This window comes from Chaetodon auriga, chromosome 15, assembly GCF_051107435.1.
Source record: "Chaetodon auriga isolate fChaAug3 chromosome 15, fChaAug3.hap1, whole genome shotgun sequence".
Taxonomy (NCBI): domain Eukaryota; kingdom Metazoa; phylum Chordata; class Actinopteri; order Chaetodontiformes; family Chaetodontidae; genus Chaetodon; species Chaetodon auriga.
The window spans coordinates 12,061,187-12,083,931 of record NC_135088.1 but is presented as its reverse complement, the minus strand read 5'-3'; the positions used below and the strand labels follow the sequence as shown (position 1 = coordinate 12,083,931).

Genomic DNA, 22,745 nt, shown 5'->3' with positions numbered 1-22,745 from the left:
GAGGGCGCCATGCGACCACTTCCAACATCAATGACAGCTTACCTCCTCTTTCACTCTCTCTGTCTCCCCAGGCAACTAACCACAATTCTGCTGGCAGAAATTCATTCATGCTCCTCCTCCTAATGAATCCCCGGGTAGAAACATCCTCAATTACACATTTGACCTCCATTTGATTAGACTTTCTGAACATCCTCTGAAAAGGTTTTTGTTGTTGGATGTGCGTCACAAATCTAACCCAACAAAGCAGTCACATTATACATTCTCACCATGCTAACTAGCTGTGACTTGAAATGGTGTTGTTCTTGCATCTTATACCAGAAACCAGTGGATTCACCTTCTGAACCGCTGAAATATAAAGGAATACTGCGACTTGCAAGTATCATCTTGCCCTCTCTGTCATAGATGGATTAACTGCACCCAAACTGCAGGTGCTTAATTTTCTAGTTTCCCACTGCAAATGAAACCAGTCATCACAAAACACCACGATTGCATGATGACTGAGGTCAAGTTGACCCAGTTTGCAGTGTAAATGTGAGACTAATACCTAGAATTACCTCTTTATCAGATCACTATTGTCCCCTGTGAACAAAGAGCTTCTGGTTTGGTAACATGATGTTTTTAAATGACTTTGACTCAAAAATTGGGTGTCGTGACAATCTGGAAAGAAATGCATGGAGCCAGGTGAGAAGACGTGTTTTATATTATATAAAACAGGCCTTTAATTTGGGGTCGCTGTGACCTCAGGCAAGAGAGAGAAAGAGCATCATCATTTCTCTTTTATAGTTATTTATTTTCTTTTAATTGCTGGACACTATCGTTTTCCTTCCAGCTCTGAAGAACCTCTCTCACGCCTCTTTGAATACAGAGTGTAATGACAATTTTAGTCATTTCAGATTTCAAACTGTGAATGGAGTCAAATCGACTTCAAGCACAAGAGGGTCACCCTAAAAACAAAACCATTCATACCAAGCCAAAAACACTTGACTGTGTACGTCACTATTTCCATCTTGATCAGTGGTATTTTGGAAGAAGTGAGACTCTGAAACTGGACGTTACATGTAACTTCCCAGTTAGAAGGGATCATTTCAGTTCAACGGCGGTTGAAACAGGATGTGCTATAAGCTTTAACAGTCCAATTAAATGATGTCTGATGAGTGAATAATTGATCATTTCGAGTCGTTTCCCACAGTCACGTTAAAAGGGTGAAAGAGACGAAGACCAGTAGGAACTTAAGAGAAAAGGAAACCCGCAGTAACACCACTGCTGATGTTTTGTTTTGTTTTTTTGTTTTTTTTTTATTGATTCTGTGCCATTCTTTACCTCCACTTGTTCTCCATGTGTTGTCCGTGCTCTTAGCTGTTGGCCTGTGCTTACTGCATTGAGAACAATGATACAACCGGAGTCAAATTCCTTGCATGTGTACACACACATTACCACTAAAGCCAATCTTGATCCGATTCGTCCGTATCCCTGCATCTACATTTGTTTATTTCTTTGTTTTCTCATGTTTTACATGCGTCTGTGTGGCTCGCCTCCCGCAGCTTTCCACAGTTTCCACAGGACCAATTTAGTCACTGTTGATGATCCATGCCTTCCACTGTTTTGGAGTAGGAGGAGGAGGTGGAGAAGGAGGGGTGTGGAGGGGGGGGGGGGGGGGGGGGGGGCGCCGTGTGCGTCAGTAAGTCAAACATGTTCCAATAACGGGCTATATTATCTGCTGCTATTTGCAGTTTGCTGTAGCCAGGCGCCAGACTGAGCTTGAGCAGAAACCGGCAGCGCTTCTTCTTCTTCTTCTTGCTCCTCTGTGATGGAAACGGTCTCAAAAGGAATGGCATCTGCGCGGCTGCTGGCACAGAAGAGGTAGGCTGAAGTTGTTTTGTTACTTTAGGTTTGCGGTGCGCACTGTAATGGATGCATTCTCCAATACAGGGCGGGCGATGGGTTTAACACAGGGTGCTGATGCTTTATTGGACCACCAGCCTAGATGTCAGTTTTAGTTGAAAGTTGAATGGCACGCTGCCAACATCATTTCAGTACCGTGGACAGCAACTCGATATCATATTTAGGGAGGACAGTGAAAAGAAAAAGTTTTAAATAAGCTGTACTTGGTGATTAAAAAGCCCAACCTGCTTTTCTTTTTCCCACATGATTCAAAATATTTTGTCACTGTAAAATATAAGATAAAAATGCAAACGTGTTTTGTATTCAAAAATCTTCAAGTATTGTCTGTTAAACAACACACTGAGGTCATATCCTCCCCTTCAGGAATCTAACCCTTACCCCTGGCACTACAAGCACCATGCCAAAGACAACACATTCATCTGAACTCCAGCTCTAAGAGGACAGAGGATGGCAGGAGGTGTGAGGAGGAACACGAGGATGGGAAATAGATTAGGGATCTCTGTGAGGCTGTTGGCAGTGAGTGTGTTCCTGGGAGCTGATTTGAGCTGGCTGGGCCTGAAAGACCAGGTTGGGGTCAACGCCCAGAACAATGAGAGAAGGGTGTTAGCGCATATCCCCGGCGACATCATCATAGGAGCTCTGTTCTCTGTCCACCACCAACCACCTGCAGACAAGGTAGATGCTGTGCGTGTTTATGCGTGTGCACATTTCCTCCATATATGATACATGTTAGTAATCCAGTTGTGTTACACTTTGCAAAGGTCCATGAGAGAAAGTGTGGAGCGGTGCGTGAGCAGTACGGGATCCAGAGAGTGGAGGCCATGATGCACACTCTTGATCGAATTAACGCAGACCCCGCTATCCTCCCGAATATCACCTTGGGGTGCGAGATCAGGTCAGAATCCAATCACAAAACTTCTCATGTTGTACTTATATAGCAATAAATTGACCAGCTAGAGAATAAAGTGCATGCATGTAGTGAATGTCTAAGGTGTTAATCCTCTTGAAGTTGTCAGTTTAAATATACAATTTATCACATGCAGGATGGGATAACACCTAGAGGTTTGGCATAAAACTGTTTCTTTAAAATATCATATGTAAGGACTTCTAATAGGCAGGGATTCAATCAGCAAGCAGACACAAGAACAACCAGAACAACTGCTCACTTCCAGTGAGCCTGTAAGTAACTGAGGAGGGCTGGCTGCAGACAGGTGAACTGTGGCTGGAGGAATTAGGCCAGAAGTGAAGACTGACAGGTAACTTAAGAGCGTAGGCAGTAAAGTGAAAAAGACAGCGGCAGGAATCCAAGTACAGTAACCTGCAGTAAACCCTTTAAGACCCACAAGTCACCCCAGCAGGGCAATCTGACCTACTGACAAAGGGTGCATGGAAAGGTTGCCTTAAAAATCAGTCGACAGGTTCAGACTTTTTCAAGTGGAAGCTTCTACAGCACTCAAATGCCATATGTATGTGGAAAGAGTTGATCTCTGCGATACATGAGGGACAAAAGCTGCAGTCTCTGTTTTGCACAAAAATCACTCCAAGTTCAGCTGAAGCTAAGATGAGAGTGATCTTGCGCCCTATGTCAATAAACCTGCATGTGACTAATAGGAAGTATCTCCGCCAAAGCTCAGCAAGGAAACACCGGCCAGGGAACATTAAAAAAAAGGCTAATTTGTACTAAAAAGACTTTGGAACATAGCAGCTTGATTTGATTGACTCACACTGCTGAAACCTCACATTAGCATTGGCTAAATTTTTGGATTGCAGACTTCTCACGGCTCCAAAAATCGTGTCAGTCAAGTGGTTCTTTCAAAAGCATGAAGCACAGACTATGTGCTTAAAAAGCATCCAATTGGCTACTCCGTTATCCTCCTCTTATTCCCATGCCGCTTGCCCAAACAAGTGTGAACCCAATCTTTCTACGACAGGGACTCATGCTGGCACTCTGCTGTGGCGCTGGAGCAGAGTATTGAGTTCATTCGGGACACACTAGTGTCCAATGAAGAGGAGGAGAGCCAGGGAAGGTGTACTGTCGAGGCAGGGAGCATGCTCATGCAGGGAAAGAAGCCCATCGTGGGACTGATCGGACCAGGATCCAGTTCTGTTGCCATCCAGGTGCAAAATCTCCTCCAGCTCTTCAACATCCCACAGATAGCTTACTCAGCTACGAGCATGGATCTCAGTGACAAGGTGAGACCAGTTAGCAAAAACATTAACAAGAAACTTTGGGAAATGTTCGATTATGATATTATAATTTGAATTGTCAGTCTGCTTTTTGCTTAAGCTACATTGTACTGCAGTATAGACTTAACTTGACTTGTAACTATAATATCAATGTCGATGCAGCTATGACAACAATAAAAGCAGACATTGCATTGCGATTACCTTTCTGAAGGAGGTTTTTCATATCATAATGATTAATGGAGGCCAGGTAAAATCCATTATATAATCTAAAACACCACAGCATCTGATTTGTATCAAATGTGCTCTAAATGTCACCTGGAAGTCAATGTACAGTGAGTTTAAATGGAATGGGGTTCATAATAGTGGTTATTTGGATGCGTGTGTAACTGGTAGACAAGCTGTCACATGGGAACATACCAAGAATACCTCCAGACTTGTGAACATGTAAATTCCCTCCAACAGAGTCTGTATAAATATTTCATGAGAGTGGTGCCGTCAGATATGCAACAGGCCAGAGCCATGGTGGACATTGTGAAGCGGTATGGCTGGAGCTACGTGTCCGCAATACACACAGAAGGTGAGTCTGTGCATGCATTCGCATTACTACTTAACATTTGTCAGTGTGTCATTCTCCTTTCATCTCTCTCTCTGTCTCTCATCCTTATTTACACATGGATTAAGCAACATTCATGACGTCTACAGTGAGTTGCCAGTTTATCAGTTGCTTCTGTGCCATCTGTTGTAGTGTAATACAAAAGTGCAACAGTAAATGGTATCTTTGAGAAGCTTATGATAATTTATTTTTTCAAGCATGGGGGTTAGAAATGAAAAAAAAAAGCATATCTGCATTATTGTGGGCAGTGCTTGACTCAGTTTTTACTTTCAGTTCTTGCTTTCACTATTTTTTGAGTTTTCTGTGTGGAGGGCCAGAGAGAGAAGCATTATACTGTTACTTTCTGACATTCTGACCTTCCATCAACATAAAAGCCCAGCCAAATCATGGCAGTATATCATTTTCAGTGTGAATTGCCTCCTGCAGCGAGCACACTGGAGCCAAAATGAGCCAGATACACATGCACATTCACATACCAAGCATAAAGTCATTCCCAGTGAAACCTGACAGTGACTTTACACCCGAGGCCATTATATCTATGGCACAATTATGAAATTCACATGAAATTAGCTCTGATTATATATTCTCTGCAATTCTGTTCATCATTGGCAAAGCTTCCCGGGGAACATCTGTCATGAGCTTTGAACTCTCTGGGTATCGTGGCACACTCTTGCGGCACTGGTCAGACACACATGGTTTTCACAACTTCAAAAGATCCAAGCCTTAATCACTAATCCCACCTATTCAGAAACAAAATGAACAGCATTGACATCAGTCTCAATAACAGCCTAAATATTCAACACTGTTCCCATCCATTCACTGTGTCTTTTTTAACCTCATAGTGGCTCACATGAGGCCATATGTTTATGGAATAAATCCCTCTTGATCAGAATAAGTGCTAAATCCTGACTGGATCGTTCCAGTTTATTCCATAAAAATACCAAACTGTTGTAGAGCAGGATTTAAAAAAAAAAGATCTTTTGCATGCCAAATGTTCTTTGCCAGGATAAAACCTCATGTCATGGATGCTCTTCTTACAAGAAAAGCCCTATGTTTTAATATTTCTGTTGAGTCCAGTAGGCAGTGGCATGTTGTCAAAATGATTTCATTTCCATTTTTGTTTTTATTTATTCACCTATCTGACCTAGACAGTGCTGTACAAGTTTGCCACCTACTTCCAAGACAGCAGAACGAAACAAACATTTGGTGCAAAATTGCCAAACGTTTAATATGCTTAACATCCTGTGCCTGGCTCTGTTTTGAAGTTTCTAATCTCTGGAATTTGTTACAAATATTTTGCACATCCTTGGTTGTCCAACACCACAATAATAATGTCCAATCTATCAAATGTAGGTGCACTTTGTATTACTCTGCATTGTATTTGTGTAATCTAAAGAGCAGGTTTATGACCCAGTAAATGATATCAACCTTCCCACATCAGCAGGTACAAAGCACACCAAAATTGCTTAAAAAATAATGAGGACTTACAGAACTGGTAGTTTAAAAGAAGCAAAGATATCCCAAATACAGAAGTAAGAGTCCACATTTATTGTAGCCCCAGAGGTTTTAGTAGTGGTTATGAATCACTGTACTGTTCAGCCTCTTTTCAGTTACATTTTGCCTATACCCGTAGGCATCAATCTAATTCTTATTTACAATCTTGGCTGCATAGATGATAAAAAGGCCTCTCAGAGAGTTACACAGGGAGGAAAGAAACATAAAGAAGAAAAGAAAATACGTCTAACTCAAACAGAACTGGCAGCATCAACAGAGATTTGAATAGTGGCGACAATACAGTTTATAAAATGAAATCCTATCATACACTCATGGAGGCACGCCACATACGGGAGTAAAACTCACGCGTAGTAATGAAAAGGACCTCAAACAGTGTCATGCCTAGACTGAGAGTGCAGAAAGTAGGTGACCTCATTTCCAGCAAAAGCGGGGAAGTCTAACCCCCTAATAGTTCCCACAACGGAGACAAAAAAGTGCTGGCACTACATCAGTGTGTTTGATTGTCAGCACGCAGCTAAACCGCTTTGTTAAAGAGTCCTGGTGGGGTAAAGAATTGTGTCACGGTCCAATCTGCTCGGTTTGTTAGCTTTAATTAGGTAACAGCCCCCCAGGTTTTGTGTGCACTGTTGTGCTGTGGGTATATGAACACCATTCTATTCACGTCTTCCCCTCCATAGGTAATTATGGCGAGAGCGGTATGGAGGCTTTTAAAGACATGGCAGCAAAGGAGGGCATCTGCATCGCCCACTCTGATAAGATATACAGCAACGCAGGAGAGCAGAACTTTGACAAGCTACTGCAGAAATTACGAGGCCACCTGCCCAAGGCCAGGGTGGTGGCCTGCTTCTGCGAGGGCATGACGGTGCGAGGGATACTGATGGCCATGAGGCGGCAGCGTCTGGTGGGAGAGTTTCTGCTGGTTGGAAGGTGAGTGGTGGGTTGTGGTATCAGTGGCGGCATTTCTTATTCATCCATTGTGCCTGAGTTTTTTTTAGTGTTGTGTATTCATTTCCAATCCAGAGTCTCTGCAGACATCCAGCCTCATCAGACAAGGTGTGTTTGTTGGGGCCGCCTTTGTCCTCTCATCGTCATCCTCATTATCATCTTCATCACACCCATCAGCTTCATGGTGGTCTAGGAAACCTGAGGTATTTTCAATTAACTTTTTTTTTTTGTAGAAATATGACAAACCTTTCTGAGACTATCAAGATGTAGATTTTTGCTTATCTTCAGATCAGATGTAGTTGATACTGTTTTCACATCCGGTCTGTACCGGTGCATTTTTTGCTTTTTAAATTTTCCGGTTCACTCATGCAGACGCTTTATTGGAGCAGCAGTGTGCTGTATGAGGCCATCTTTCAGCGAGAAAACCCAGTCAAATGAGGACACACATTCACCCAGCAACAACGTGCCTGAGCACAACACTCAATCTGCAATCTGTGGATCCATGCTGAGAAATGCAGTACATGAATAAATCAATAATGAGTAGAATAATACTGTTATTGTCACTGTCACAATAGTAAACAACAGCTCAAGAAAAGGAGGTATAGCCACCTTGGTAAACAAATGAATAGACAAACAGTGAGCATCTTCTGTTCGGGAGCTAAAGACACGCATGTAATGAAATGTATGAAATAAAACTTAAAAAATAAGAAGAGAGAGGGGTTGATTTAAGCAGGAGGTTTCACTCTCTCCGAGAATATCGCGTTTTATTTTAAGGTTTAGCTCTCTGGCTCTCTCTCTCGTCCCTGGTGTTCTATAAATGCCTTTCCTCATTAGGAGCCACATATGTAGGCTGTCGCTCAAACCTGACAGCAGGAAACATAAAATAACCTTGAACTACATTTTGCAAAACGCCACGCTCTATAATCCATATTGCCACGCAGTGCTTTCAGACAGTGGAGGTGATGTCGTCTGCTTAAAGATTATAGTGGATTTGTTGAGGTGTCCGTTCTGTTTTGAGGTGATTAGAGTCTGTTTTGATGCATCTGCATACAATGAGCATCCCATTAAGAGTTCTTCAACACCATCGTTTTGACCTCTCTTTGTAGGCTTCATCTTGTTATTCTTGTAAGTTAACTGCATCAGTCAGAGGTGTGTGTGTGTGTGTGTGTGTGTGTGTGTGTGTGTGTGTGTGTGTGTGTTTGTGTGTGTGCAGTGCATGCCTAGGTTCCATTTGTAGAGAGTGAGAGACCGAAGGGGCAGATAATGTTTTTTTGTTTGTTTGTTTTGTTGCCAGCACTGCTTAAGCCGATTTTGAACTGTTGTATCTAAGCCTCTGTCAGCATTGACCTCATTTGTATAGAAATCAATGGAAACATGAAAATTCTTGTGCTCATAGAATTAAGATGCTCCAAGAGGCTTACCTCAATATGGGGCAAACAGTCATGCAAGTACAGCCTCACTGTTTTTAGCCAACTGTTGGATGGATTGTCATTGACATTCGTAGTTCCCAGATGAGGAATCTGACTAACTATTGTGATCCCTTGACTTTTTATCTGGTGCCACCATGAGACTGACATCTGTGTTTGGAGTTTGTCAATACATTTGGTCAATTTGTTATTGGTCCAGTACAGTGCTACTTTGATTTATACAAATGACATCCCTATCAACCTCAGCTGAACTTTGTGTTTCGTGCTACTTGTCAAATGTTGCCATGCTAACACACAAAATTAAGGTTATTAATTAATGGTGAACATGGTAATTATTACTTGCTAAGCATCAGCATGTTAGCATGTAGCTCAAATCACCACTGTGCCCAAGTGCAGCCTCATAGCGCTGGCATGCCTGCGCACACTCCATCATTTAGCGCCCCTCATTAAGCCAAGTTCACTGCTGCAAAAACCCTCTTGCACTGAAACGAACATGAGCACGAATAATTCAAAAGCTGTTTTCCCACATTATTAATCTGATCTTTCATCTCAAAGAAGAAAAGATTTTAATCACAGAAAAGATTTTAATTAGGGTTTTATCCATTTATCACATCGTGGCTTTGTTGAATTGAATTTTAAACTTACTAATTGGAAGTTGTCTGTCAGTTTCAGACAGTGGGTCTATGTAGCAGAGGAGATCAGACAGGAGGACTGGAGTGGCACTGTGTTTTACTTTACTCATATCCATCAATCAGCTATTTTTCTCTCAGTAATTTCCACTGATCCTAAAGTCACAGTTAAGATTATGTTTAGTTCTACTCGGTTAGCTTAGTCTGACTTTTTGCCAGCGCAGCAACATGATCCCCCACTGGCTTCCCATCCGCAAGTGCTGCTTGTCGGATCACCTAACTAAGCTGGAACCAATGGCAGTCGAGGTTGCTTAGGTCGTGGGAGAGTGTTTTTCCTCCAGTCCATTCTGACAGCTCTTTCCTTTTTTTTTTTCTTTTCATGTCTTGTTGAGTTTAATTTTAGAAACAGACACCTTTCCAGCCTCAACTTTGTACCACTACAGAGTTCTAAAGTGTCCTCTCAGGAAAGATCTGGCTGGATAAGTTGACCAGGGCTGTATGCAATTAGAGCTCAGTGTGTGTGTGTGTGTGTCGTACTTGTGTGTGTCTTTAGGCTTGTAGGTGGTGTAGCAACATGCTGCATGCAGCATATTGCCCTCCCAGGTCGATGTGTGGGTTTCAGAGCTCTCGTTCAAGAGTGATTCAAACTATCCAGAGTCAAAGCCCTCCATGCTTTTCATATCCATTCCTGTCTTTTTTATGCCAGTGTGCAATTTCTGTGCTCGCTTCTCTAAGGATGTGTTATGAAATGATCTCCTACCTCACCCAGAGAACCAGGCATCATGAAAAAAAAAAAAAAAACACCCACACAACTGTTGTGTAACTCCAGCTCGGTTAGCGAAGTTTTCAAAAATGGCTGCTTTTGCTTTTTTTATCAGTTATAAAGAGAAGAGTGCGTTTCAGTGAGGTGTGCGTGTTTGCATGTTTGCACGTGTGTGTGGAGGTGTGATCAACCTTCTGTCTTTGCTGATTGTAGACAAGTGTCCAGAGGGAAAGATAATAATAGACAGAGTAGAAACCTTTTCGAACGGCTCACTGATGAAATAGCTTATTGAGTCTAAGCCCACAAGGTTTTTGAATAAACAGCACATCAGATGCGTCTGCACTCTGCTGGTGTTTGTTTGCTGTTTAAAGCTTATTGAGCATCAGGCATCTTTCTGTACCTTCACCTATAGAATGAAACAATTCATAATTTAAGTAACATTTCCAAGTGACAAATCAATTAATTGAAAATACATTAACAAGGACTGCATGTATCTGCATTGCAGGGCTTGTATCTGCACTGAGATATTTGCTCCTCAAGTGGTGAAAGTCAAGCAAATCAATATGCTCTTCATTACTAGTGTGTCTCAGTGGACTTCACGGATTATGAGCCCACAGAGATCTAATTAATCAGCAGTCAGACACAAACTTTGCAAACAAAGTTATGCGACCATGGAAGCAACACATACAGAGCAAAGCATACAACACAAAATAACATGCTGAAAAGAAAAGACACCCTCTATCGCAGCTGGCCAGCTCCTCCCAACCTCAGCCTGTGCGTTATCTTTTCACATGAACATCATTTAAAAAATTCACTTCACAATTCTTCAACTTGGATTTGTGAGCAAATACTTTCTATTTTCATCACCCACTGAGTCTTGTGTTGGTACATCTGAGTCATCATGATAAATATTTTATTCTACTGTAACTCTCTGCAGAGCAGTCATTAGGTTCATTTTGCAAGGCGCCACCTGTCTCCTTCAATCTGTGAAACAGTGGGACAAAATACAGTCATAAGCAACCAACTAGATTTTTAGAGCAGGCCACATTAAAACTGCAATCATGGACCAGGTGTTACATTGCTTTATAAAACCACTGAATACACTGAATACACTGAATACAGTAATTTGTTGTACCTTAATCCTGTGTTTAGTTAAAACCTTGGTTTCTGAAATGTTTTGTCTCAAAGTGATTTTTAATATGAGTTAATGTTGGCTGTCACTGTAACATTTGCTTCTTGGACTGCTGAGCTGGACTATTTCAACACGTCAGCCACCTTGTTATCCCTCTGTTGGGCAAACCAGCTTCATTGGCTGTAATTGTGGACCTGGTCTAAGTGTTGAATCCCAGTGCAGAGAGGTCCGGTGCTAGTTCCTAATGATGTTTCCACCCACCACCTATGACACTAGATTTCTAGGTTTACTTGCCTCAGCTAACAGCAGAAAATCTGCAAATGCAGGTTTTTACAAACCTTTTAATTATTTGCATCTCTCTTTCATTTCGAAACAATTAAACAAAGAAGAAGAAATCGTGTAAAATGTGAAGTCTTACTGGGACTGGTCCTTACTCTAACTGTTGTACCTTTGCCTGTCTGTCCCCTTCTCCTCCTCCTGTCCAGTGATGGCTGGGCAGACAGGTACGATGTGACCAATGGCTACCAGAAGGAGGCAGCTGGTGGAATCACTATAAAGCTTAAATCGGCGTATGTGACCTGGTTCGATGATTATTACCTGAACCTGAAGCCCGATGCTAACCTGAGAAACCCCTGGTTCCCCGAGTTCTGGCAGCATCGCTTCCAGTGCAGGCTGAGGGGACATCCGCAGGAGAGCAGCATTTACAACCGCACCTGCACCTGTTAGTACAACACAGAGATCAAGTTCCACACACCTCCTTACACACTTTCCACTGTACTCACTTCCTAAAATTCTGCTCAGATTACAGTGATTGGGTTTCTCCTTATGAGCAGGTCTCTGTTCTCCACAGGGAGAGAGTCTCTGCGCCATCAGTATGCCCAAGACACCAAGATGGGCTTTGTCATAAACGCCATCTACTCTATGGCATACGGTCTGCACGCCATGCAGGAAACTCTCTGTCCAGGATATAAAGTATGACAATGAATAGTGTGCATGTTTGTGTGCTTTCACATTGGGCCTGACGGTATTAACAGTGTTTGCTTCCTCTCTTGGTGTCAGGGTTTGTGTGAGTCCATGCGGCCCATCGATGGCCGCAAGCTGCTGGAATTCCTGATGAAAACCAACTTTACTGGTGTATCTGGGGAGACAATCCTCTTTGACCAGAATGGAGACTCACCTGGCAGGTAAGGATAACGATAATGGTGAAAGATGACGGGGACCGGGAAATGAAGAAGTAGAAAGAAATGTTATGCATATGGTGTTTCATCTCAGGTATGAAATCATGAACTTCAAGCGCATAGGCGAGGATGAGTATGCTTACATCCATGTGGGAAGCTGGGACCAGGGTGGCCTCATGATGAACGATGAGGAGATCTGGAGTAACAGCAGTGAGGTCATCCAGTCAGTCTGCTCTGAGCCCTGCCAGAAGGCTCAGATCAAGGTACGCACCACTCCAGCACATGTGTTTTGAAATGGTATGCTGAATTTCTTGAAATTTCAACAAATTTCTACAATTCAAGAGGCAGTAAATGTGGGAACTGCACCTCCCTTTTTATTTGCATGCATGCAGTAGAGCATATATCAGCCTTCTCATGCTACAAATGATGTAAATTCACAGTCTATATTATCATCGTTCAGTTTTGTGAATATATTACTGGAGAACATGTTGTAGTTCCACTGAAGAAAACTGTGAAAGACGACCCACACAGCAGCCTTGACTTGGTGCCACATGTTTCGAATCTACAAAACTGGTCCAATCAGATCCTCAAGTACCGCACCAAGGACTCAGCAAAGCTCTTTGTTCGAGCCTTAATCATGTCCCATCTGGGCTTTTGTAACTCCCTGCAGCCCATCCAAATCATCGAGAACACTGCAGTCTGCCTCCTCTTTCTCATCCCAAAAGTCTCCAACATTAAACTCTTCCTACACACTCTACGCTGACTCTCTGTAACGTGGCAGCTTGTAGGGAATTCAGAACTCAAGTCTCATGCATGAGGTTCTGCATATTCGTAAACCCCAGCCCATATTCCTCAATCTGACTCTGATCTGTGCCGACCTTGACAACAGACAGGCGTCATTCCCTACTTCCTTTCATATTAGCAATGCATTTCTTCAAACTCTCCTCACACCTTGGCTCAAAGATAACGCTTTGCTCCCTCCACCTGTATTCCTTTTTATCTATCGATGAAGTCTTTCCCAGCTTACCATCACAGGGCTAACATGCAGATGACACAAGAGGTTTCTGCAAGTGACAGCACGAACCACTTGCCCGCCATGCCTCCATCTCCTTAGCTTACTTTCACTGTATTTCCACACAGAGGCTCCTCTTTTGATCCCCTGATGAAGAAATCCTCATGTCCCTGCTCTGTCTGGCCATCAGAGTGTAAGATTAGCTACAGGAAAGTGCCACTGGAGCTTTGAGACCTTTCCACCCTTTCATACCGGTGTGTGTGTGTGTGTGTGTGTGTGTGTGTGTGTGTGCATGTCTCCAGGTGATCCGTAAAGGAGAGGTGAGCTGCTGTTGGACTTGCACTCCCTGCAAGGAGAATGAGTTCGTGTTTGATGAGTACACTTGTCGAGCCTGTATCCTTGGCTCCTGGCCCACAGATGACCTCACTGGTAAACGACCTTTTCTTATGTGGCTGTCACTTTACAAATACGAGCTTTCCAAACAGGCCGGAATAGCCTTGAATCTGGGACAGACACTGACGGTGCACCCAAAATCCCCTTACATCTTACGTACCACCCGCACCACAAACTGGCAAACACTGAACTGAGACACACTCATTACAGCAGAGAAATCAACACAAACACTCATGTACTGTACACACTCCAAGAGACTTTAGATGCTTGCCAGAATACAGGATTTGGCTGAAGCCAGATGTCTTAACTTTGAAGTCTGTAAAAACTGTTTCAATCTCTTTTCTTCCTCTCTTATAAACACATATAAACTGCTGCAGGAATGATGAATAAAACAGGAAAAACGTCAATGGCTTTTTTGAATAGGCTTTTGGGTAGATGCTTGAAATAGGGTCTGTGGTTACCACAAGCTTGAGGTTTTTTTCCGCAACATAAAGTGTGCCACTGGTGAATTTTAATGCTTTTACTTTTCTTAAAATAAGTGGTTGCTAAAAAGTGGCTAAAAGAGACTACAAAGGTTGAAACTCGTCCACCTTTACAGACTCCAACTTTCCAATTTGTAGATTTATCCATTTATGGTAAAGTGTGTCTGGTATAGTGTAGTCGGAAGCTTAGCGATGGTGACAAAGTCCCTTTTAACTTGTGGCCATTGCATTTACACTTCGAAAATCCTGAAAGTGGGGTTCACTTCTTAAATTTGTCCATCTGAACACAACCTATTCTAAACTTTTGCTTTGGCACAAAGCTTGTTTTCTGTAATAATCCAAAATCCAGTGGAAAAATCCCACTGGCTTTTTGTTGAGGGAGCTAACTTCCCGGTTGGCCTACAAAAACACGTCATCCCTGCAGCACTCTATTGTCTCCCACAGAATTTCTGTTCCTCTGCAGTTTGAAGAAACACATAAAGCCCGTCGTTTTATGTGTATCCTCCACAAAACAGCTGTGTTCAACTGGTTATCACTCTGTTCTGCCTGTCACAACACACTTGCCTCATCTCTCATGACCCTCCTGTATCACAGCCTGAAGATTTTACAAACTGTTGTTAATAAATAGTGCTGTATGAGTGAATTTCTTTTGCTGCATCCACATCAAACTATGATGCTGTCACATGCAAGTCTTGCAGTCAAATCCAGATTTTGCTTAAACATTTCTGGGTGATGTTGCCCGCTCTGTGTCCCTCAGGTTGTGAGCCAATCCCGGTGCAGTATGTGCGTTGGGGGGATCCAGAGCCCATCGCTGCAGTGGTCTTCGCCTGTCTGGGCCTCATGGCTACACTTTTTGTTACTTCTGTCTTTATCAAGTAATTATAGCATACAGCTAAATTTGCATGTTACTGTTTGTTACTGAATGTTACTAATATGTGGAATCTTTGCATTTGTGACAGTTTTAGGGTAAAACAATGGGTGAAAATACCCATATTTTAGTTTTAGTAAATACACAACAATAATATGAAAAATAACGCTAGCTTTGGGTCAATACAACCCATTGGTACTAGCTAACTAACTGCTAACCTAGATAAATTTGATCCATCTGTAGATTTTGGGACACCCCTGTGGTCAAGTCATCCAGTCGTGAGCTCTGCTACATCATCCTGGCTGGAATATGTCTGGGCTACCTGTGCACCTTCAGCCTTATCGCCAAGCCCCACATCGTCTACTGCTACCTCCAGCGGCTGGGGATCGGCCTCTCCCCTGCCATGAGCTACTCCGCTCTGGTCACCAAGGTACTTTTTTTTCTGTTTTGCTACCAGGAGATAGAGGAACAGATATACTCAGTCTGAGCCAGCTTCATGTTTCGCTTCCTGTGAAACTTTATGAGTTAAAGTTGGCTCGTTTGAACTCCACAATGTTCTTCAATGTAAGAATTCCTCTTTGCACCCTCCCAATTCAGGATTGATCAAATGGCTTTGAGATTTAAAATTCTCTGTTTCTTCCATTTTTTGACACACTTCCATTTGAAACAGGATGCTGGGAGCAAGATGCACTTAAAAAGAAGGTTCAGAAGTCAGCAGAACAAAAGTGTAAAATGTTCACTGAAAGTAGCTGTTGAAGGACACTGGCTTTTTTCATCACACACACACTCACAGAGGAGGTGGAGGACAAAAAGGAGGAACATACAGTATGCAGTATACCGTGTTGGCGATCTGGCAGAGGAGAGAGCTGCCGATGATGTTGCAAACAGACACCCAATTAGACAATACAGCTGTTAATGTGAGTCAGCCTGGTAGACATATTGCACATGGGAATAAATTACTCAAGACAAATGTTTTTTACAGTGTGGGCTCATCTCTGTATGCTGAACGATGCATTGAAAAGACTTTAACGCTGACGTAGCAAGGGTATTTTTAATTTCATGGTACCTCTCTAATCTTAACGACCTCGTTTGATCAGACAACTTGTCTGCTATCAAAGTCCAATATTTTTGAGACTTTTAGCATAAATAGAAGGCCTCTAAGGATAAGGGCAGGAGTAAAAGAGCTACTTCCAGAGACTGGATGATGGCCAACAGGGAGTCGTGGTAGAAGTCGAGGATCTGTTGTGTGGGCTGAGGTTGATGTTTAAGATCTGGGAACTGAAAAGGGGGATTATTGTTATGAATCAGTGCAAGCGGTATTATCCACAGTTGATGTGAGTGATGCCTGCAAAACCATTTGATCTATTTTTGATCCAGACCAACCGTATAGCACGGATCCTGGCAGGCAGCAAGAAGAAGATCTGCACCAAGAAACCGCGCTTTATGTCCGCCTGCGCACAATTGGTCATCGCCTTCCTACTCATACTGCTGCAGCTGGGGATTATTGTGGCACTTCTTATCATAGAGCCACCACAGGTGTGTGTGTGTGTGTGTGTGTGTTTTACAATATGGGGAATTCATTTCATTTACATTTATTTATTCAGCTAGAGCAACTTCTCCCTTTCTCTCCTCTCAGGTGATCTATGACTACCCCAGCATCCGTGAGGTGCACTTGATCTGCAATCTGACCACTCTGGGGGTGGTGGCGCCTCTGGGCTACAATGGCCTGCTTATCCTTAGTTGCACCTTTTACGCCTTCAAGGTATTCAGCACAGATTATACTTACTTACTTTGCACTCAGACATCTTCTCTTTTTTCATCCCCTTGTATCCTGTCCTTTCTACTTCAACTCACACTGTTTTAAAAATGATATTCTTCTTTTCTCCTGCAGACTCGTAATGTTCCGGCTAATTTTAATGAGGCCAAGTATATTGCCTTTACCATGTACACCACCTGTATCATCTGGCTGGCCTTTGTTCCTATTTACTTTGGCTCCAACTACAAGATCATAACCATGTGCTTTAGTGTCAGCCTCAGTGCCACTGTGGCCCTCTGCTGCATGTTTGTCCCAAAGGTAAGAAGTGGAAACACATAGTCTCACGCAAGCAGAGTTACCCTGAAAAACTCACACAGATCTTAAAATGTTCGGTCTCTTTTTTAGTGTTATTTTTGTATCCCTACATCTTTATGCTGACAGTTATTTGTTGTTCATTTCCATGGTCAGGTGTACATCATGCTTGCCAAGCCTGAGAAAAATGTCAGGAGTGCTTTCACAACATCCACGGTGGTGCGCATGCACGTGGGTGATGCCAAGAAAGCTGCCAAGTCTGGCAAATCCACCAGCAGCATGGCCAACTTATTTCGACGCCGTGGGTCTGCACAGGACAACATCAGGTATATGAGGGGAACTAAGTGGGCATTAAACTATGAATAAATTAATGCCTCAGTATTTAAAACACCTGTGCCCAGTTGCATAACACTTAAGAGAACATTTCCTTGAAGTACTTCTCATTGAGTTTCTGATGAAAAAGAGTTGTATATATTATGTCATATCTGTAAACTGCATTTGGAAGCTCTTAAGTCATGTTTTCTCCTGCACGCATGTCCCCAGCATTTAAAATAAGGGAAAATACTTCAGGTATTATAATGTCAGTTTCTTTTTTGCCATTGATTACTGCATGCACTCCATCAAACTGGACCGTCATGTTACTTATGTACTTTGTAATATAGTTATGTCATCTTTTGGCATATCCATCAAACAACAACTCCACCTCCTTTTTAGCTGTTTGTTTTGTCGGATCAGGTTAATAATCACACTGCAAAAAATAGCAGCCCAATTATAATTTGCATTGCAATCACTCAGCATTTTACCTTAGGTAAGGACTTCAGGGTCTACAAAAGGATAAAGTCCGATGAGCAGGAGCCAACAGGGGATGCTGCAAACATGTAGGGACAGTCTAATAGCAGTCAAACTACCTGCTTGGCTCATTATTAGGAAATGTAAACTTGTTTCTTGCAGCCAATCAAACTTAAGTTGGTTCTGTCCATGAGTCCATTTGTAGTGATGAAGACTCTGCTCAGATATTTCCAAGAACACAACAATCACTGTTCCTTCTTTAACTGCTTGTGGTAAATCAGAGCTTGAATCCACCACAACAGGCTGGATAGACCAAGAAGAACTGCTCCCAGAGCTGAGAAAAGGCTACCTCATTTGGGTTAAGTAGTCCCAGGGGAGACCGACTGCCTTTAAGGATTTCTCTTTCTAGGGAAGATAAAAGAAAATGGAGGGAGATGTGGAACTACACAAAAAGCAAAAGATAGAACGGGGGATGGTAGAAGTACTGGCAAGAAGAAATAGAGCATGAACATCAGTGTAGATGGGGGGGGGGCTTGTTCGATGTTATTCTGTCATGATCGTAATCAACAGTATTTATGTGTCTTATCTATTGAGAAGACATGCAGTAACACACAGAATTACACAGCGGATCTGATTGTCTTTCATATGTTTTGCAGCTCCAATGGAAAATCGGTGACATGGGCGCAGAATGAGCACAGCTACAGGCCAAACCTATGGAAGAGGATGTCATTCCATGTCAAGAAAAAGGAAGCAGTGGAGGCGAACCAGACAGCCATCATCAAGCCCTTCTCAAAAGAAGGAGATACACCTGTGGACACTGGTGCCAAAGAGCAGTGCGAAGAGCCACAGGAGTCTCAGCCCTTCACCTGCTCCCCCCCTCAGTCACCTCTGTCCACCATCAGCCAGCATGCAGCGAAGGCAAGGGGCTTCCAGGGAGGAGAGGATGGGGAGGAGGCACAAGCTTTACCCACCTACATACCTGAGCACCCTGCTGGGGTCCGAAGAAGAGGTGGGGACAACGGCCAGGGTGTTGGGGTGGTGGATGGCGTGGACATTAACATCGTAGGTGTGGGTGACATCGGCATTGGGATGATTGGCAGCCAACCTCAGGGCACCACCATCATGGACCAAATCAGCTGCGTGGTCAACCGTTTCACTGCCAACATTAGTGAGCTGAACACCATGATGCTGCCAGGGGGAGTCACCTCCAGCCCCACCTCCACCACTGCTCTGCCGGCGGCTGCAGATGCCGCCCCGTGCCCGCCTCAGTACCACCCGCCCAGGAGCAAACAGGGCTCCTCCACGGTCACCACATACGCTGAGGTGGCAACCGTCTCCAATTTCTGTGAGAATCGACCAACGGGGAAGATTTACGAGCACCTGGCCGGGACTTGTGTGAGTAGCAGGCGAGCAAAGGATATGGAGGAGCTGGTGGCTCTGACGCCTCCCTCCCCGTTTAGAGACTCATCTCTGAGCTCCGAGGGCAGCTCCACGCCCTCGATGTCCCCGGCCTCTGAGGCTGAATATGACCAGCTGCTGCTGAAACACTACAGCCAGAGCTCGTCCTCTCTGTAAACCTGCTCTCTCAACACCTCTTTTAACCTTGTTTATCCTCTTTCTGGAGTATTTTAAACTCCAAAAGACAAAACTTCAGACTGGACCAAACTCTCGGATGCCTTCCTTCATGTGGAATGTTTAAGCAGTTTTTCAAAAATATGTTTATTTGCATTAGATTGGACGCACCCACGCATGCCTCCGTTGAGAGGACTCAGAGAAAAACACCAGTGGCAAGACTGCAAATACTAAATGCGGTAATTAAGTTAAGAAATGTCAGTGCTTGATCTTTTGTCTCCGAGTGAGTTTGAGAAAACTTGAGAAACTGAAACACTCATACGGGCATTTTAGAGACTCTTAAATGACACAGGTACTGACACAGGTTTCTAACTTTACAAATCCCAAAGAAATACTGATAAGCTAAGAAAACAAATGGAAAAACGCTGATTACATTTCAATTTCATTAGAAAATGGTTACCAATCTTAATTTACAAATATTTATGTTCAGCATTTCTTTGGATTGCATTTGGATTTTTCCTTTTTTAGGTAATGTATTAGAACTCTAAAGATAGTTGTATTTCGTTTTTTGTTCTTTTTCTTCTTCTTTTCTGCATCATCTAATATCATAAGCACTGAGAGTCTGACTTGTTTTTATTGCTAATATTACTGCTGATGACTTTCTGTATATGTGATGTTTTTGTTACTGAAAAAATGCCCTAATCTTTGATATTTTGAGATCCAGGTGGATGCTGATTGTATCAACATTAAGGCATGAAAATCGCTCAAATAACTGAAATCAGAAGGTCAAACTTGACACATTTTGTCTACCCTCTAATTTGTTGTCAATCATGGACGACACAAATAAGGATTTGGTATTATACAGGAGAAAGTGTACAGATACCGCATTATGAAAAGCAGTTTTTTCGGTGTGCAGAGTTGCCTGTGACCTCCCCTTTTCTTGGAAAGAGAACATTGAATGAAACCATCCTGAGAGGACAGGAGCTCTTCACGTCTCAAGGGAATGTAAGACGTTGTCTCAGTGGACGTAAAATCATCAGGTGTCTAACCCACAAAGAGCTTATGGACTACTTGGGTGACTTCTTTAAATCTTTTCTGTAAACGTGACTTAGCTGAATGTACGTTAAGTTCTCATTTGAAGTGGACCAAAACGATCTTCCGCCTCAGGATGTGTCCGAACCAAAATACTTTCTGACTTCAACTCCTACCTGATGAGCGCCGCCGTCCGTTCCCAATTTGCATGATGTCACGATTTGTTTGCACTCTTTAAGTTCTATTTGTAAAGAAGCATTTTTTAATATCGTACATGTCAAACCAATTAAGATTAATAGACGCAGTAGCAAAAGTAATTATACTATTAGTGATGTTGATGTGTTTTTAAGGTTAGTTTTAAGGAGGAGAGAAGCAAAGTGAAAGTGTGCCAGATTTTGCAGACATCTATTGCGAAACAGCTTGTTTCCAGTCTGGCTTTTTGCCTACATATGTGCCAATGTCTCACTGCAGTAAATTACATTGTGTTTCTATAAATGGGCTCACACTGAGAATCCTACTGTAAGCCCATTTAGATCCTAATCCGTCAGGCATTATGTGGAGGATATTATTTTTTATATTCTATGACATCTTGACTATGTTGTTTCTTATGCTTGAATATATTCAATGAATATTTGTTTTTTAATTCTTCTTTTGTTGTCTGTATTTTGGCCAGTGTTTTGGAAGATGTAGATTAATGATAGTATGGATTCACAGGCTGGCAGATGTAACTGATTATGTTCACGTGGGAGTTAGGTTGTGTTTTTCTGTATGTTTACACAGGCAGGAACGTGTCCATGATTTTTGAAATGTGCAGTATTTTTTACCGGTTTTCAATGTAAAAATCATCCTAGACACTTCTCATATCTGCATGCAGGTTTGTGCCAACTGAAATTTTGCAAGTGCATACTACCCTTTATGCCAATAATCCACTGACATATTCTGCAGAAGACGTTTGTCTTGAGCTTATCGCTTCATCTGCCTTTCAGATAGACAGGACTTACTATTTAGACTTGTGCTGCATTAAAAGTTTCCATCCAAAAAGTGATATATATAGTTCTGTTTTGTTTTTGTTTTTTTAACAATTATTTGCAATTGTAATTGCTCCTTGTTTGGATTGTAGGAATTCTTCATTTGCATAACAGATATTCACTGCAATTACAGGAACAAGATTTTATCTCAATATTGAAAAATCAAACACTGAAAGAAAAGGTCTCAGAATGATTCATGATTATATTAGTACGCTCTACATCTTTACTACAGCAACAATTTTCTAACAATATGTTGGTGTTTTTTTTTTATTTATTGGATAAATCAGAATTTCTCAGATTGATGTGATCATCTTTTATGGAGTCACGTTCCCTTCAGAACTGGATCGTGTGCTGCGTTATTTTTACACCACCTGAGTCGATGTTACTTCAGAGCCTTTTCTAAATAAGAAGATAATTGTGTCAAATCACAGTGCGATAATTAATAAACCTAATGGGAAATAGAGTTTCTAGGGCACTCTGTATTAAATAACATGTGATATAATTTCCTACGCCGTAAATTGTAGACCAGAATTGTTCCATGAAATTAATATTCACGAGAAGGTGGGCAACGTTTATTCATAGTGAGCGTGTAATAGCCTTGATGAGCCCAGAGAGAAAGAGAAAGACCTCAGTGGACCAACTCATTGTTTTTCCTTGAAATGAGACGGTGGTGTATGCTGTTACATAGTCTACCCTCGCTGATATGAATGCACATTATAGCTCTCAGTACGATGTAATAGAACTCAGCAGCACCACAACCTGCAGCCTCAAAACGACCATAAAGCTGAATCAAGACCTTCAATATACACTGAGCATCATAACCTTCATAGATTTATGACAGAACATAATACAGTGTCAACTAAGGGTCAACAGATACTCCAGATCATAGTCTATATGCAGTCACACTGCATGCTGGGGCATGTTACTGTCCTGGAACTGGAGGCATTTGATGATTTCTCTCACTCCCACAGACAACTTTGGATTCGCACCATCAAAAACTTGTGGCTTGAGCGTATATGGGGGTTGAGTTTACAGAAACATATGTACAATCAAGCCTTACTCATCTCTGACTTGGCAAACATGTATGTGTTATTAAAGGCAACAGAAAACAAGCAGTTCAGCATTATCGCCTCGACTGCTTTCTGTCCAGCAGTGGTGTGTGGACACTGTCCAAGGCAAGAGGGGAGACTCTGAATCACATGAGACACTA

At 42.4% G+C, this 22,745-nt stretch overlaps 1 protein-coding gene across 2 annotated transcripts; it reads left to right on the top strand.

Moving 5' to 3' along the window:
• The first annotated feature begins 1,707 nt into the window (after positions 1-1,707).
• On the top strand, positions 1,708-21,552 carry grm5a (glutamate receptor, metabotropic 5a). 2 transcript variants are annotated; one of them, XM_076749921.1, is made up of 19 exons: positions 1,708-1,860; positions 2,266-2,577; positions 2,664-2,797; positions 3,834-4,095; positions 4,552-4,666; positions 6,895-7,144; positions 11,599-11,834; positions 11,964-12,085; positions 12,173-12,297; positions 12,386-12,554; positions 13,606-13,732; positions 14,936-15,053; positions 15,290-15,476; positions 16,424-16,582; positions 16,683-16,808; positions 16,938-17,120; positions 17,271-17,440; positions 17,658-17,684; positions 18,560-21,552. In XM_076749921.1, the coding sequence occupies exons 2-18, from the start codon at positions 2,350-2,352 to the stop codon at positions 17,662-17,664; spliced, it is 2,718 nt and encodes a 905-aa protein (XP_076606036.1). In that variant the 5' UTR covers positions 1,708-1,860; positions 2,266-2,349; the 3' UTR covers positions 17,665-17,684; positions 18,560-21,552. The 2 variants fall into 2 exon arrangements, with proteins under 2 accessions (XP_076606036.1, XP_076606035.1); XM_076749920.1 differs by lacking the exon at positions 17,658-17,684 and having other exon boundaries at positions 1,723-1,860.
• The last annotated feature ends 1,193 nt before the right edge of the window (positions 21,553-22,745 follow it).